Genomic DNA, 14,619 nt, shown 5'->3' with positions numbered 1-14,619 from the left:
GAAATTACGATAGTTGACAACAAACTAGACGTTTTCAACAAGTTCCACTTCGTGTTTTTCTTCCCATTGAGCATTAGTAAGAGCCATTCTGTGATGTTTGTACAACGGGGGCATAGGTTCGACGTCCTTCCTGATGATATTTCTCTGAATGTTAATCCACATCTTTTTCAACTGATATGAAGCATGCTGCCATGTAGGCACATCGAAAACGTCATCTAGTTCTTCTAGCGTCAAACCCTTTGTCTCTGGTAGGAACATCAATACCAGAAAGAATCCTACTATATTCCATGCAGCATAGAAACCAAATGCACCTTGCACCTTGAAAGCATTTTTCAAAGAAGGCCAAGTGAGTGCTAAGACACTGTTGAAGAACCAACAAGTTGCAGTAGCAAATGACATCACAACATCACGGATATATAACGGGGCACACTCAGCTGAGTATGTGAAAGGAACCGGACCTTCTCCAGAAGAGTAGATGGCTGCGAATAGATAAATACCAAGAGAAACAACACCAACTCTTGCTTTTTCATTTTCTTCAGGGATCCAGAAAGAGAACCCTGCCAGAAGCAGCATCATTGACATTAATGGAAAGGTAATCAGAAGAAGCGTCCTCCTACCAGCAAGATCAATAGTGAAAACAGCTGGAAGCGCAAAAAGCCAGTTGATCATACCGAATCCCCAAGAGGCCAATAACGCCGACGTTTCAGTGAATCCTGATTCAACGAAAATAGACGAAGAATAGTAGGCAATGACGTTTATTCCGCAGAATTGCTGCATAAACATGACAATACCAGCGCCCATGGCTCCATTTCTATTCCTTCTGACGACAACCATTTCCTTCAACTTGCCAAAGAAACCCATAGATGTGTAAGAGTTTTCTTCCATCAATAAAACATTTTGGTAGAAGGTATCTCTAGCGGCTTGAACAGGATGGTTTCTTAAAACTTTTAAAGATTCGTAGGCTTCGGCATGTCTTTCTTTACCCATTAGCCACCTTGGAGATTCTGGACAGGACCAAACCTGGAGACATACCACGATTGCTGGAAGCATGGCAGAACCAAGCATCAACCTCCAGGCTAAACCACCTCCTCCAATTCCATGGTCAGGAACTTTATGAAATGCCAGAGAGAACACGTAGCCCAGCATGATCCCAAAAGCTGTCCACATTTGCCACATCATTACCAGTGCTCCCCTGATTTTATGAGGGACACATTCTGCTGCGTAAACAGGAATAGTTGCAGACTTTGGTCCAATTCCGAACCCTAGCATGAAACGGGCGATAAACAAATGGTACCATGTATTACAGAATCCTTGCCAGAAACAGGTAATAGCTGAGATGAAGCATGTCCAAAAGATGGTCCACTTTCGCCCCAGCCTAGCGTTCCAGGCATCAGTCATCCAACACGATATGAGACCACAGCATATGTACGGTGCTGAGTTTACTAAACCTTGCAGCCAAGAGTCCCTTTCACTGTCGCTACCAATTCCCAAACCTGCAGGATAAGTCAAATTTGCACCATTGATGACAGACTCATCCATACCCTGGACACATGCACCCATGGAAGCCATTATGATCAGATAATAAAGCTTCTTGGGAAGTTTCCACTTTTGGTGCTCTTCCTGATATAAAATCTCCTTTTCTTCCTGAGAAAGGAACTCCATTCTGTTGTAACCTATGGGATTTCTAGCAATCGCAGCTCCTTTTGCAAACAGATCGGGGTCCAAACCATGTTTGATAGCATAGTTTCTCCCCATAGACATAACGTCTTCTTCACTGTACTGTGTCAAGATATTTTGCTGATCTAAGCTTTCTGCTATTTCATTGTCTGAAATGGATTGCTTTTCGTTTTCTGATGATGTTGAACCGGTTTCAAACAAACCTGTTTCTTTAGTGTTAGACATGTCTATAAAACTTTAATAGAGAGGGTAGAGGACAGCAAAACGGGGGTTTTTTATACAGCTGAATTTACAGGTTATTTTTATTGCGGAGACAATGCAATCTGCAATCTGTTTCAGACATTCCTCAAATGCGCACGGAATCATTTTTTCTGGAGTTGGCTTTTTTTTCGAACCTTAATGTATTTAAAATTTATGTAAATGAACACGGAAAAAGATCCCACCTGCTCTCCAAGATGAAAACAACTAATTCTTTTATTTGTCAACTAGAGCTAGTTATCCCGCCAAGTCTGCTCTGAATTGTATTACTACAAGACGTTCGGCAAAACAGATATATCTGATTGTGGAGGACATAAAAATAAGGCGAGCTGGTGGGGGAGGTGCATGATATGATGACGTCAGACGTCATATGCTGGAAAAATAATTTTAGTTGCTTGTTTTGTCTTTGGTATTCACCACGTATGAAAGAAGTAAACAAATACAAATAAAAGTATTTTCACGGCAAGCCGGCAAGCCTCTTCAAGAATAGAGATATGGGTGGTATGGCTATACATGATTCACGGAGGCTTATATATATGCTAAGACATAACGTCTCACATTATTAATCCGACTTGGCAATCTGTAGAGATTTCCCGGAAGGTTTTTCCGGGAAAGAAGGGTTTTAGAGTGACCTAAGCAACAAGGGTACATAAACAGGAAAATTGCAATAGTTGCTTGCATGACCGAACTCGGTCAGGTACGAACTACAAGAGTAATGTATATCTTGCCAAGAGAAATGAGAAACACGAGATTTGCCGGGGAAATTGAATTATCTGATAAGTCTGTAATCTAATTACCTTTTCAGTTTTACTTGTAGCTCCTGAATCTTTTTGGTGATTTGCTCCATATCTTTCTTCAGACCATTATTCATAAGATCCATTTCCTTATTACGATCGTTGGTAGTCTTGATCACGTCGTAATTTGAGAGGTAACCGTCCAGCTGGTCTTGTTTAGCTTGTATCTCTTTTGTCAAATTAGAATTTTCCCGATTCAGCCTTTCTACTAAAAGCTCATTGTTCATCTTTTCTTCGTTCAACTGTTGGTAATTTGCCAATAAATCATTGAATTGGGTCTGTTTCCTCTGTTTATTCACCATTAATTGGTGATTCTTGGTCTTCAAACTCCGTATTAGCCTTGATTTCTTTGTGATATGCTCACTCAAGGGTTGTTTAAGAGAGTTAAATTCGGCTTCGTATGTGAACAAATTCTGGAAACTCAAATTGGTAAAAGAACTCTCGGAAATCGAGATAAACTCGTTTAGAAGTTGAATGTATTCTTCCTTTTCGGTTAGTATTCCCAACTTCTCTATGATAACGTCTTGAGTCGAATACAAAGATTGGACAATATACAGGACAAGAACTTTGAAACTTTGAAGAATTATATCATCAATAACATTAGAAAAATGGTCGGATTCAAGAATCTTTATCCAAAAGGAATCCTCGTTAACCCATTCCTGTAAGAAATCAATCAGATTGTCGCCCAATTTTTCGACCAATTTTCCAAATAGCTTAGGGCAATTGGCTTCTAACACTCTTAGTAGCTGAAACTTGAAAAGTTCGTTCGGATCACTTCCAGCAAATTGAAAATAATTGTTGAACTGGAAGTTGACAGCAAACAAGACCTTGAAAGCATCCTTCATCAAAGCTTGGTTGAGCTCAGGGTCCCCTGAAAGAGTACAAAGATAATCAGCAGTTTTCAAAACAAAGAGAGAAGGTATATCCGACTGAATATGGCTCAGTTTGATCAATGCTAGTTTAACTTGATCTTCATGAGGAGAGTTTGCCAACCCTGTGAGACTGAGCATCCTGGAGTTCAATGCCGTGGATACATCCTCAATCTTGTCATCAGAATCATCATATAACAAATCAGATATCTTAAGGGCATTCGTTACTCTCAGAAACAGGAGAAACTTTAGTTCCACATTTGAATCCAATTCGTCCCTATCGAACTTCAAGCCAGTGGCTACTAACTGATCGTACTTTAAAATAATATTGGCCCATTTTTCTTCTGGATTTAAAACTTTCAGCTTCTTTAGAATCAGATCCCGATATATATTATCATCGCACGTCATCCCTTCATCACTCATATAATCGTAAAATTCCTGATACCCATTATACCCAGATTGGATCAGATAATCGTCTAATCCCTTCCAACCGGAATATCTGTTATCGCTTGTTGGAGAAGAAATTGCAGCATCCTTCTCAGGGACTTCTGGAAGCGTCCCCCCAAATGATTCAATGCCTACTGTCTCCATCTGACTGGTTCAACAAAGCCTTTCCTTCGAGGTTGATGTGTTTGTGAGATTACAGATTAGCCAGAGGGTTCCCACTATAATGTATGGATGTTTAGTCCCAGTTCGCGCAGCCTAGATTGGTTTTTTTTTTTTTTTTTTTATGTTAGTTTTTCTGTAGAGTACTCTTTGAACTAGAAATGTCCAACTTAGTCAATATTGAGAAGGACAGGGTAACTAATGTTAGCTCTACGGATTTTCCAGGATACGACAGCAATACTGATTATGCATGGGACCTTCAAAAATTCAAAGACACTTTGGAAATTAAAGTTGGCTACAGAACAGACCGGACGCTGAATTTTGATCTTATACACATAGATACATCAATTGCCAATGCGTTCCGTAGAATCATGATCAGTGAGGTACCTTCGGTTTCTGTCGAACATGTTTACATTAATAATAACTCGTCAGTTATCCAGGATGAAGTTCTAGCCTCAAGAATAGGTCTAGTACCTTTGCAGATAGATCCCGATCGCCTAAGTTGGGTGGATCGAGGCGTGGAAGAGAGTGAACGTTTCACTGACGAAAATACAGTAGTAATATCACTTAATGTCGCTTGTACCAAGAATCCACACCCAGCAAAGAATAACAATGATCCAGAAAACTTATACAGAAACTCAATCGTTTACTCTAGAGACCTGAAGTTTGAACCTCAGGGTCGTCAGGTGGAAACTTTTGCCGATTCTCCGGTGGTTGCCGCTGATCCTGATATTGTAATCGCCAAACTACGACCGGGACAGGAAATTTCATTGAAAGCTCACTGTATCTTAGGGTTGGGATCAGATCACGCCAAATTTTCACCAGTTTGCACTGCCAGTTACAGACTGTTACCGGTAATTAATATTACACAGCCCATCACTGGTAAAGATGCAGAAAAATTTCAAAAATGTTTCCCCAAAGGAGTCATTGCCATTGAAAATGGCCAAGCTGTAGTCAAGGATGCTAGAAGAGACACAGTTTCACGAGAATGTTTGAGACACCCTGAATTTGAAGGAAAAGTTAAGCTGGCAAGACAAAGAGATCATTTCATTTTCAACGTAGAAAGCACTGGCTGTATGCCTCCAGAAGAGATTTTCTTCAAAAGTGTTAGAATTTTGAAGAATAAAGCGGAATACCTCAAAAATTGTCCGATCGGGAACATGAACTAAAAATTATATTAATTTCATTCATATGCTATACAATGTTATGCAGTCTATTGCCAGTAATCATTTCAAAACTACCTGGCATCTCCCCCAAAGTTCCATCCCCTTGGCCTTCCTCAATGTCTCCCACGTTATGTCTATTGAATTTTCTGATTGTGGAGATAGTATGTAGTGGATCACAATCGAAAAGTTTTATATTGCCGGTGTAACCGTCGTATTCTTTTGAGTCTTCTATGTCTTGCTCTAGCTCCTCACCTAGAAGGATAGGTGTATCTGTTTCTGTAATATCCTGGATCGGATTATCAACTCTTTCATTTGGTTCTGCTATTTCATTCACAATCTCTGAAGGTTCTGTGCACTCCTCATTACCATCTTCCGGAAGAACATTCTGGTTTACACAACAAGTCACATAGAACAACAAAAATTGTAACCCAAATAGCATCAAGTCGTTGAATAAAAGGAAAACTCTTTCCACAAGCCAATTATCTATGTATTTTTCTCCAATCAAATGAACTGCAATGCCTCCATAGTTGTAGGTATCCAGATACCTCTCAAGTCCCGAAGTGTAAGACTGTGTATGGGTAGGTGTCATGAAGATATGTGCAGCCAAACAGAGTAAATTGGAGAACTCCACCACCTGAAGAAGCTTTTTAGAATACATTTTCTTAAAAGGCATTGTTCTGCCTGACAACGGAATGTCGATAGGGAAAGGATTGGAAATTGCAACCTGTACTATTGTTCGTACTAAAAGTCGAAGAAAGGAATTATCTTTGAAGTATATCGTGAGAAGAACCACATAGCATACTATGTCCACGAGGGTAACAAAGTTCGCTCTGTACTCAATCTTGCGTTTTGTTAGGACTCTTTGGTTGTTCAACTCAAACTCTTTATCTAAGGGGATCATTCTGGTGAGGGCGATGATTGTGGATCAAATATCTGGATACGTAAAGGGTGCGAAGGATTGGTAGGAGCGAGGTGGAGGCTAGAGGGTCTCGCGGGAGGATACATTAGAAGGAAACAGGAATTCCTATTAATCGCGTACACCTCAACATTGGATAAGATGAGCAAGAAGATGTAGCAAGTATAGTTTTGTTGACAGAATGATCTCGTCGACAGGTGTTACGATTTTGCATGGTATGGTTCTGGGCTTCTAGAACATCAGGATTTAAAACGAACCAGTTAAATCCAGAATGCAAAAAAAGAGATCTGTGAATGTCAGAATGTAAGTAGAAGGTTAATGCTCAAACATAACGTAAGAAATAACGAAAGAATAGGAACATATATAGGTATCAAGCTGCAGCAACCTAGTAACCCTAAATTCTGATTGCTAATGGGCTGAAAAATGCATCAAGACCTGGAACAAAAGATTTAATCCTTACACCTGATGATGCTAACACTTATCGTGACTTGAGTTACTAAAAGGAAAGGTCGAATAATTTCGACAGATACAATTTGTATCATGATGCCCCTCTATCTTGATATATGTATCAGGAGGGCCACTCAAGATCAAAGTCTTTCATTATTTAGGTGTCCTTTTTCTAACAGATTTATATATCTTGTAGTTCTTAGGTGTCTTTGCCAGTATTTTCCCTAGGAAAACTCACCCTTTTGAACCACATTACTCACCATCACACAATTGTAATAACCAAGACTGCTGGTTAACTCAAGATAACTAAGGTGTGACAGTTTGTTAACAATTTAAGTAAACCCTAGCCAATCACGACAGCTCTATTTACTGTCTTGAGTGGAGAATCTCTCTCTCTCTCTAGGTTGCCAATCCTTTGTGCCGTAGACAAACGGGGACACTCCATATGTTTTCCACTGTGCAGTGCAGTGCGCCTTTCCGAATGTACGATTTTTTCCCAAAGGGCTGCTCCCCGCATGGTCTCCCTATGTTGTATACAAAATAACGTTCAGATGACAAGCCCCTTACATAATCAATGTATTGTGACCAGTAATAGTGAATAAAAATCAAGAAAAAATAGCATAGAATGGAACAAAATAGCCCCAAAAAAAGATCAAGCCAAGAACACACAAAGAGCGCCAATGTATAGCATGAACAGTTCGTTCATCCGAGCTGTGAGCAGTACTATTACCTTGAATATCATCGTAGCAATAACAATTAGTATATGTTGTTATGGAGAACATCCTTGCACCACAGATATCCCACATATCACTCTATTCACTGATCACGATCAAGAAAGCTAACCTGATAACAATTACAAACAAAGACCAGTTGATATTTCAAATTTGATGACAGATTACCTGAGCTATTATCAGAATCATTTGCCACCTTATCGTTCTTTGTTATCCCCGAATACGCAGTATGATTATGTTACTCATCAATTGATTCACAGTCAGGAGAATGATCCTCCCTTGTCTTTCCCTAGTGGCTATTATCCTCTCTCCTTGGTCAAGGAAAACACCAAGAAAAGGTTCCAGATGAAGTACAAGTCGCTGTTGCAGCCAATCAACACAAAGAGGAAGAAATTGATGAGTTCTACTTCGGATTCATTTTCTATCCACTCTATCCGTTCTACCATGAACACTATATCAAACGTACGAGCCCCTCCAAAGTCACTGGAATCGTTACCGACAGAAGTATTATCCATTGTTATGTCCTACGTCGATGACAGAATTACTTTGATTCATTGCTTGTACGTTTCTAAGAAATTGAAGGCCGCTGTTACCCCAGTATTATACAGAGACCCTTACATTACTTCCACCTACAGGCTTGCTCAATTTGTATATACTTTGTTAAACCATCAGGAATTGGCACTCCACTTGAAGAGCTTAGATCTGTCGAAAGTAAGGCCAGGGGTTGATTTATCGGATGAAGGCTACTATATCAAAGACTTAGCACTAAGGAATCAGCATTTGGAACCGTTAGCCGGATGGAGGGACTGGAAATTTCGTGATCATCCGGTCTATGGTGCCCGGTTCACTACCTCTTCAAATCGATCCACAAACGAACGTCGCTTATCTCACACTTCTCTGTATGAACAGAAGGCAACACCTTTTACCAATGACTTGGGGAGATCTTATACTAACTGCTCGGCGAAGGAAAGCGATAGGCTATTCAATAAGTTGAAATCGCAATTCCGCAAACTATCTCAGAACCATGAGAAGGATCCCGGCAAAGTGAACTATGTAAAGAAGCTACCAGAAAAACACACAGACAACAGAAAGCCTTTTTCGACACCTCACCCTTTGGAGAATAGTTTCTTTAGTAACTACTGGTGCTCCAAGGATATTCCTATTGGCTATATCATCCATCTCTTACAATTGTGTCCCAACCTCAAGTTTGTTGACTTCAGTGGCATATCTTTGAGTCATGATTACCAAGTCCTATCGTTTAGCACTTTTGATTGGCAAACCGGACGGGGCTCTAATAGGATACCTGTGCATTCGACTATGTTACTGGACCACCCTAAGCAACAAGTGGTAGATGGGAAGCCTATATTTTTGTCCGATACTGTGTATTCAATGTTTGATTCGACGCTGCATGTTTGGGAAAAGGTCACAGAGAAGGATATAATCGCAAATTTACTAGCCCTCCAGAAGTTAGAGGTACTCAGACTGAGACGAGTCATGTGGTTGGAGAGTGATTTCCCAGCATACTTCCTGGAAAACTGTGCAGCTAAACAATTTTTAAGCAGACTAGACATCGAAGACAGTGGAATGGCTAAGGGACTCCCTTGGGCAAGGAACTTCAATGTAGACGAATGGAGGGGGTTTTTTCAGGTAAAAGTTTCGCAGGAGGAAGAAGAACGGACCAGGGCTAGGGTTTTAGAGCAATTAGGAGAAAACTATTAATCTACATTCAACATTTATATATATCTCTAATAATAAAGCTGGCTTCTCGTTGACCAGTGAGGTAAGCCCCGTGGGCTTGAGTCCTGGCTACATCACTTGTATGTTCCCCGGCAAAGCGCAAGTTTCCTACTCCTTGTATAAACTCTTTAATGAGGGGAATATCCTCAGGACCTGTAGCAGAAACAGAGCCCTTGCTAAATGGGTCCAACGACCAGGATGTTACCACCTGCTTAACAGGTTTAGGAATCTCGGATTCGTCGCACGCAGAAATCTGAGAGTACATCGGTTTCAAAAGGTTCCAGGCTTCCTGGGGGTGAGCCTCAAGGTATATAGCTATGGGAGCGCTAACCAATGTCACTAGGATCTTAGCACTTTTTGATTTGAAAATGTTGCAAACAAGAGCAGTGAATTCACTTGAGGAAGGTTCATATTCTAAAGGCAAATGACCAAATTTGTTGCCCTCTTCCGGATGTGTTTCGGGAAACAAAAGCCATTTGTCCACAGTTTCATCCCAGAAAACAGTTTCAAACTCAAATATTACTTTCGCAATGTTTCCCATTTGGACTTTGTTCAATTGGCTGGAAATAGATGTAGGGAGTGGAGGAGTAAATGAAATGTCATCACTTTTGAGAACCCCTAGAGGCACCGTCACAATAACAAAGTCTGCGGAGTAAGTAACTCCGGATGAGGTCTTAACTGTATATGTTGAGCTGGCAGTGTTTTTGATGATTTCGGTGACCTTGGACGATGTAATTATTTGAAAGGGGTCCAAGTAAGAAGCTTCTTGCTGTAGAATTTGGGCATATGTGCTGGTGACAAAGGCATCTCTGCCTTGAGTTTCTGACGGCGGGACAGCATTCTTACCGGATATATAACACCAATTGCCAGCACCACCAATCTCAGAGGTACCCCTAACAAACTTAATAAAATCTTGGGTATCAACTTCATTAAGCTTTGTAGTTTGCAAGTACTTATAAACAAAATTCCGTAAGGTGTCGTCTTGAGGCTGGGACTTGACAAACTGCCAAAATGGCAACAAATCTACTGGCTTGGCCATAATTTTGACATTCGAGTCATCAAAGGTAAATTCAACCGGAGACTTGTATTCTTTATTGATAACTTTCTCATATAGGACATTGTCAGGAACACGATGAAACCAGGATGCCCCCAAATCCAATGAGACTGAGGTTTCATGAGTCGCAACCAACCTACCTCCAATACGGTCCCTACCCTCTAAAATCAACGCATTCACGCCATTGCTTTTGAGATCGACTGCAGCTTTGATGCCTGAAATCCCAGCGCCTACAATGATGACATTTGGATTTGGTTGACTCATGTTGGTATTGTGAAATAGACGCAGATCGGGAACACTGAAAAATAACAGTTATTATTCGAGATCTAACATCCAAAGACGAAAGGTTGAATGAAACCTTTTTGCCATCCGACATCCACAGGTCCATTCTCACACATAAGTGCCAAACGCAACAGGAGGGGATACACTAGCAGCAGACCGTTGCAAACGCAGGACCTCCACTCCTCTTCTCCTCAACACCCACTTTTGCCATCGAAAAACCAGCCCAGTTATTGGGCTTGATTGGAGCTCGCTCATTCCAATTCCTTCTATTAGGCTACTAACACCATGACTTTATTAGCCTGTCTATCCTGGCCCCCCTGGCGAGGTTCATGTTTGTTTATTTCCGAATGCAACAAGCTCCGCATTACACCCGAACATCACTCCAGATGAGGGCTTTCTGAGTGTGGGGTCAAATAGTTTCATGTTCCCCAAATGGCCCAAAACTGACAGTTTAAACGCTGTCTTGGAACCTAATATGACAAAAGCGTGATCTCATCCAAGATGAACTAAGTTTGGTTCGTTGAAATGCTAACGGCCAGTTGGTCAAAAAGAAACTTCCAAAAGTCGGCATACCGTTTGTCTTGTTTGGTATTGATTGACGAATGCTCAAAAATAATCTCATTAATGCTTAGCGCAGTCTCTCTATCGCTTCTGAACCCCGGTGCACCTGTGCCGAAACGCAAATGGGGAAACACCCGCTTTTTGGATGATTATGCATTGTCTCCACATTGTATGCTTCCAAGATTCTGGTGGGAATACTGCTGATAGCCTAACGTTCATGATCAAAATTTAACTGTTCTAACCCCTACTTGACAGCAATATATAAACAGAAGGAAGCTGCCCTGTCTTAAACCTTTTTTTTTATCATCATTATTAGCTTACTTTCATAATTGCGACTGGTTCCAATTGACAAGCTTTTGATTTTAACGACTTTTAACGACAACTTGAGAAGATCAAAAAACAACTAATTATTCGAAACGATGGCTATCCCCGAAGAGTTTGATATCCTAGTTCTAGGTGGTGGATCCAGTGGATCCTGTATTGCCGGAAGATTGGCAAACTTGGACCACTCCTTGAAAGTTGGTCTTATCGAAGCAGGTGAGAACAACCTCAACAACCCATGGGTCTACCTTCCAGGTATTTACCCAAGAAACATGAAGTTGGACTCCAAGACTGCTTCCTTCTACACTTCTAACCCATCTCCTCACTTGAATGGTAGAAGAGCCATTGTTCCATGTGCTAACGTCTTGGGTGGTGGTTCTTCTATCAACTTCATGATGTACACCAGAGGTTCTGCTTCTGATTACGATGACTTCCAAGCCGAGGGCTGGAAAACCAAGGACTTGCTTCCATTGATGAAAAAGACTGAGACCTACCAAAGAGCTTGCAACAACCCTGACATTCACGGTTTCGAAGGTCCAATCAAGGTTTCTTTCGGTAACTACACCTACCCAGTTTGCCAGGACTTCTTGAGGGCTTCTGAGTCCCAAGGTATTCCATACGTTGACGACTTGGAAGACTTGGTTACTGCTCACGGTGCTGAACACTGGTTGAAGTGGATCAACAGAGACACTGGTCGTCGTTCCGACTCTGCTCATGCATTTGTCCACTCTACTATGAGAAACCACGACAACTTGTACTTGATCTGTAACACGAAGGTCGACAAAATTATTGTCGAAGACGGAAGAGCTGCTGCTGTTAGAACCGTTCCAAGCAAGCCTTTGAACCCAAAGAAGCCAAGTCACAAGATCTACCGTGCTAGAAAGCAAATCGTTTTGTCTTGTGGTACCATCTCCTCTCCATTGGTTTTGCAAAGATCCGGTTTTGGTGACCCAATCAAGTTGAGAGCCGCTGGTGTTAAGCCTTTGGTCAACTTGCCAGGTGTCGGAAGAAACTTCCAAGACCACTACTGTTTCTTCAGTCCTTACAGAATCAAGCCTCAGTACGAGTCTTTCGATGACTTCGTCCGTGGTGATGCTGAGATTCAAAAGAGAGTCTTTGACCAATGGTACGCCAATGGTACTGGTCCTCTTGCCACTAACGGTATCGAAGCTGGTGTCAAGATCAGACCAACACCAGAAGAACTCTCTCAAATGGACGAATCCTTCCAGGAGGGTTACAGAGAATACTTCGAAGACAAGCCAGACAAGCCAGTTATGCACTACTCCATCATTGCTGGTTTCTTCGGTGACCACACCAAGATTCCTCCTGGAAAGTACATGACTATGTTCCACTTCTTGGAATACCCATTCTCCAGAGGTTCCATTCACATTACCTCCCCAGACCCATACGCAGCTCCAGACTTCGACCCAGGTTTCATGAACGATGAAAGAGACATGGCTCCTATGGTTTGGGCTTACAAGAAGTCTAGAGAAACCGCTAGAAGAATGGACCACTTTGCCGGTGAGGTCACTTCTCACCACCCTCTGTTCCCATACTCATCCGAGGCCAGAGCCTTGGAAATGGATTTGGAGACCTCTAATGCCTACGGTGGACCTTTGAACTTGTCTGCTGGTCTTGCTCACGGTTCTTGGACTCAACCTTTGAAGAAGCCAACTGCAAAGAACGAAGGCCACGTTACTTCGAACCAGGTCGAGCTTCATCCAGACATCGAGTACGATGAGGAGGATGACAAGGCCATTGAGAACTACATTCGTGAGCACACTGAGACCACATGGCACTGTCTGGGAACCTGTTCCATCGGTCCAAGAGAAGGTTCCAAGATCGTCAAATGGGGTGGTGTTTTGGACCACAGATCCAACGTTTACGGAGTCAAGGGCTTGAAGGTTGGTGACTTGTCCGTGTGCCCAGACAATGTTGGTTGTAACACCTACACCACCGCTCTTTTGATCGGTGAAAAGACTGCCACTTTGGTTGGAGAAGATTTAGGATACTCTGGTGAGGCCTTAGACATGACTGTTCCTCAGTTCAAGTTGGGCACTTACGAGAAGACCGGTCTTGCTAGATTCTAATCAAGAGGATGTCAGAATGCCATTTGCCTGAGAGATGCAGGCTTCATTTTTGATTACTTTTTTATTTGTAACCTATATAGTATAGGATTTTTTTTGTCATTTTGTTTCTTCTCGTACGAGCTTGCTCCTGATCAGCCTATCTCGCAGCTGATGAATATCTTGTGGTAGGGGTTTGGGAAAATCATTCGAGTTTGATGTTTTTCTTGGTATTTCCCACTCCTCTTCAGAGTACAGAAGATTAAGTGAGACGTTCGTTTGTGCAAGCTTCAACGATGCCAAAAGGGTATAATAAGCGTCATTTGCAGCATTGTGAAGAAAACTATGTGGCAAGCCAAGCCTGCGAAGAATGTATTTTAAGTTTGACTTTGATGTATTCACTTGATTAAGCCATAATTCTCGAGTATCTATGATTGGAAGTATGGGAATGGTGATACCCGCATTCTTCAGTGTCTTGAGGTCTCCTATCAGATTATGCCCAACTAAAGCAACCGGAGGAGGAGATTTCATGGTAAATTTCTCTGACTTTTGGTCATCAGTAGACTCGAACTGTGAGACTATCTCGGTTATGACAGCAGAAATGTCCTTCTTGGAGACAGTAAATGAAGTCCCACCAATAAAGAAATCCTTGTTATCAGGAACAAACTTCTTGTTTCGAACTTTTTCGGTGCCTTGAACTATAAAATGTAGAGTGGATATGTCGGGTAGGAATGGAGCGGGCAAATGCTTACCTTCTGGACCTTCAAGAGGTATGTAGGGTTTGTAGATACTGATGCCAACTTCAGTGACAACGTTGCTATTTCGTTCAAACCATTCCGAATCCAGAGAAATCAAAGTTGTTTGTCTACTATTGATCCAAGCCAGTGCGGTCTTGAAACTGACAATAGTGTGCTCGTGTTTTGAGGTCATCTTTGTATGAATAAATCTAGTCTTTGATCTAAATAATCTTGACGAGCCAGACGATAATACCAATCTAAACTCTTTAAACGTTAAAGGACAAGTATGTCTGCCTGTATTAAACCCCAAATCAGCTCGTAGTCTGATCCTCATCAACTTGAGGGGCACTATCTTGTTTTAGAGAAATTTGCGGAGATGCGATATCGAGAAAAAGGT

At 41.6% G+C, this 14,619-nt stretch overlaps 7 protein-coding genes across 7 annotated transcripts; 3 read left to right on the top strand and 4 right to left on the bottom strand.

The window, feature by feature from the left end:
• Positions 1-24: 24 nt before the first annotated feature.
• PAS_chr4_0828 (Myo-inositol transporter with strong similarity to the minor myo-inositol transporter Itr2p) lies at positions 25-1,902 on the bottom strand (the record flags this gene model as incomplete). Its single annotated transcript, XM_002494231.1, has 1 exon — positions 25-1,902. One exon carries the CDS (start codon positions 1,900-1,902, stop codon positions 25-27), a length of 1,878 nt encoding a protein of 625 aa, XP_002494276.1.
• Positions 1,903-2,728: 826 nt separating this feature from the next.
• PAS_chr4_0827 (Hypothetical protein) lies at positions 2,729-4,189 on the bottom strand (the record flags this gene model as incomplete). The annotated part of the gene is made up of 1 exon (XM_002494230.1): positions 2,729-4,189. One exon carries the CDS (start codon positions 4,187-4,189, stop codon positions 2,729-2,731), a length of 1,461 nt encoding a protein of 486 aa, XP_002494275.1.
• Positions 4,190-4,365: 176 nt separating this feature from the next.
• On the top strand, positions 4,366-5,373 carry PAS_chr4_0826 (RNA polymerase subunit, common to RNA polymerase I and III; the record flags this gene model as incomplete). Its single annotated transcript, XM_002494229.1, has 1 exon — positions 4,366-5,373. The coding sequence occupies one exon, from the start codon at positions 4,366-4,368 to the stop codon at positions 5,371-5,373; it is 1,008 nt and encodes a 335-aa protein (XP_002494274.1).
• A 2,247-nt stretch (positions 5,374-7,620) lies between these two features.
• Positions 7,621-9,183, top strand: PAS_chr4_0824 (Protein required for resistance to the antifungal drug ciclopirox olamine; the record flags this gene model as incomplete). The annotated part of the gene is made up of 1 exon (XM_002494228.1): positions 7,621-9,183. One exon carries the CDS (start codon positions 7,621-7,623, stop codon positions 9,181-9,183), a length of 1,563 nt encoding a protein of 520 aa, XP_002494273.1.
• Positions 9,184-9,190: 7 nt separating this feature from the next.
• Positions 9,191-10,519, bottom strand: PAS_chr4_0823 (Polyamine oxidase, converts spermine to spermidine; the record flags this gene model as incomplete). Its single annotated transcript, XM_002494227.1, has 1 exon — positions 9,191-10,519. One exon carries the CDS (start codon positions 10,517-10,519, stop codon positions 9,191-9,193), a length of 1,329 nt encoding a protein of 442 aa, XP_002494272.1.
• A 998-nt stretch (positions 10,520-11,517) lies between these two features.
• On the top strand, positions 11,518-13,509 carry PAS_chr4_0821 (Alcohol oxidase; the record flags this gene model as incomplete). The annotated part of the gene is made up of 1 exon (XM_002494226.1): positions 11,518-13,509. The coding sequence occupies one exon, from the start codon at positions 11,518-11,520 to the stop codon at positions 13,507-13,509; it is 1,992 nt and encodes a 663-aa protein (XP_002494271.1).
• A 96-nt stretch (positions 13,510-13,605) lies between these two features.
• PAS_chr4_0820 (uncharacterized protein) lies at positions 13,606-14,556 on the bottom strand (the record flags this gene model as incomplete). The annotated part of the gene is made up of 1 exon (XM_002494225.1): positions 13,606-14,556. One exon carries the CDS (start codon positions 14,554-14,556, stop codon positions 13,606-13,608), a length of 951 nt encoding a protein of 316 aa, XP_002494270.1.
• Positions 14,557-14,619: the final 63 nt, after the last annotated feature.

This window comes from Komagataella phaffii, chromosome 4, assembly GCF_000027005.1.
Source record: "Komagataella phaffii GS115 chromosome 4, complete sequence".
Taxonomy (NCBI): Eukaryota; Fungi; Ascomycota; class Pichiomycetes; order Pichiales; family Pichiaceae; genus Komagataella; species Komagataella phaffii.
Note: the sequence above shows the minus strand (reverse complement) of the source record. Positions and strands in the feature narration are given on the sequence as shown.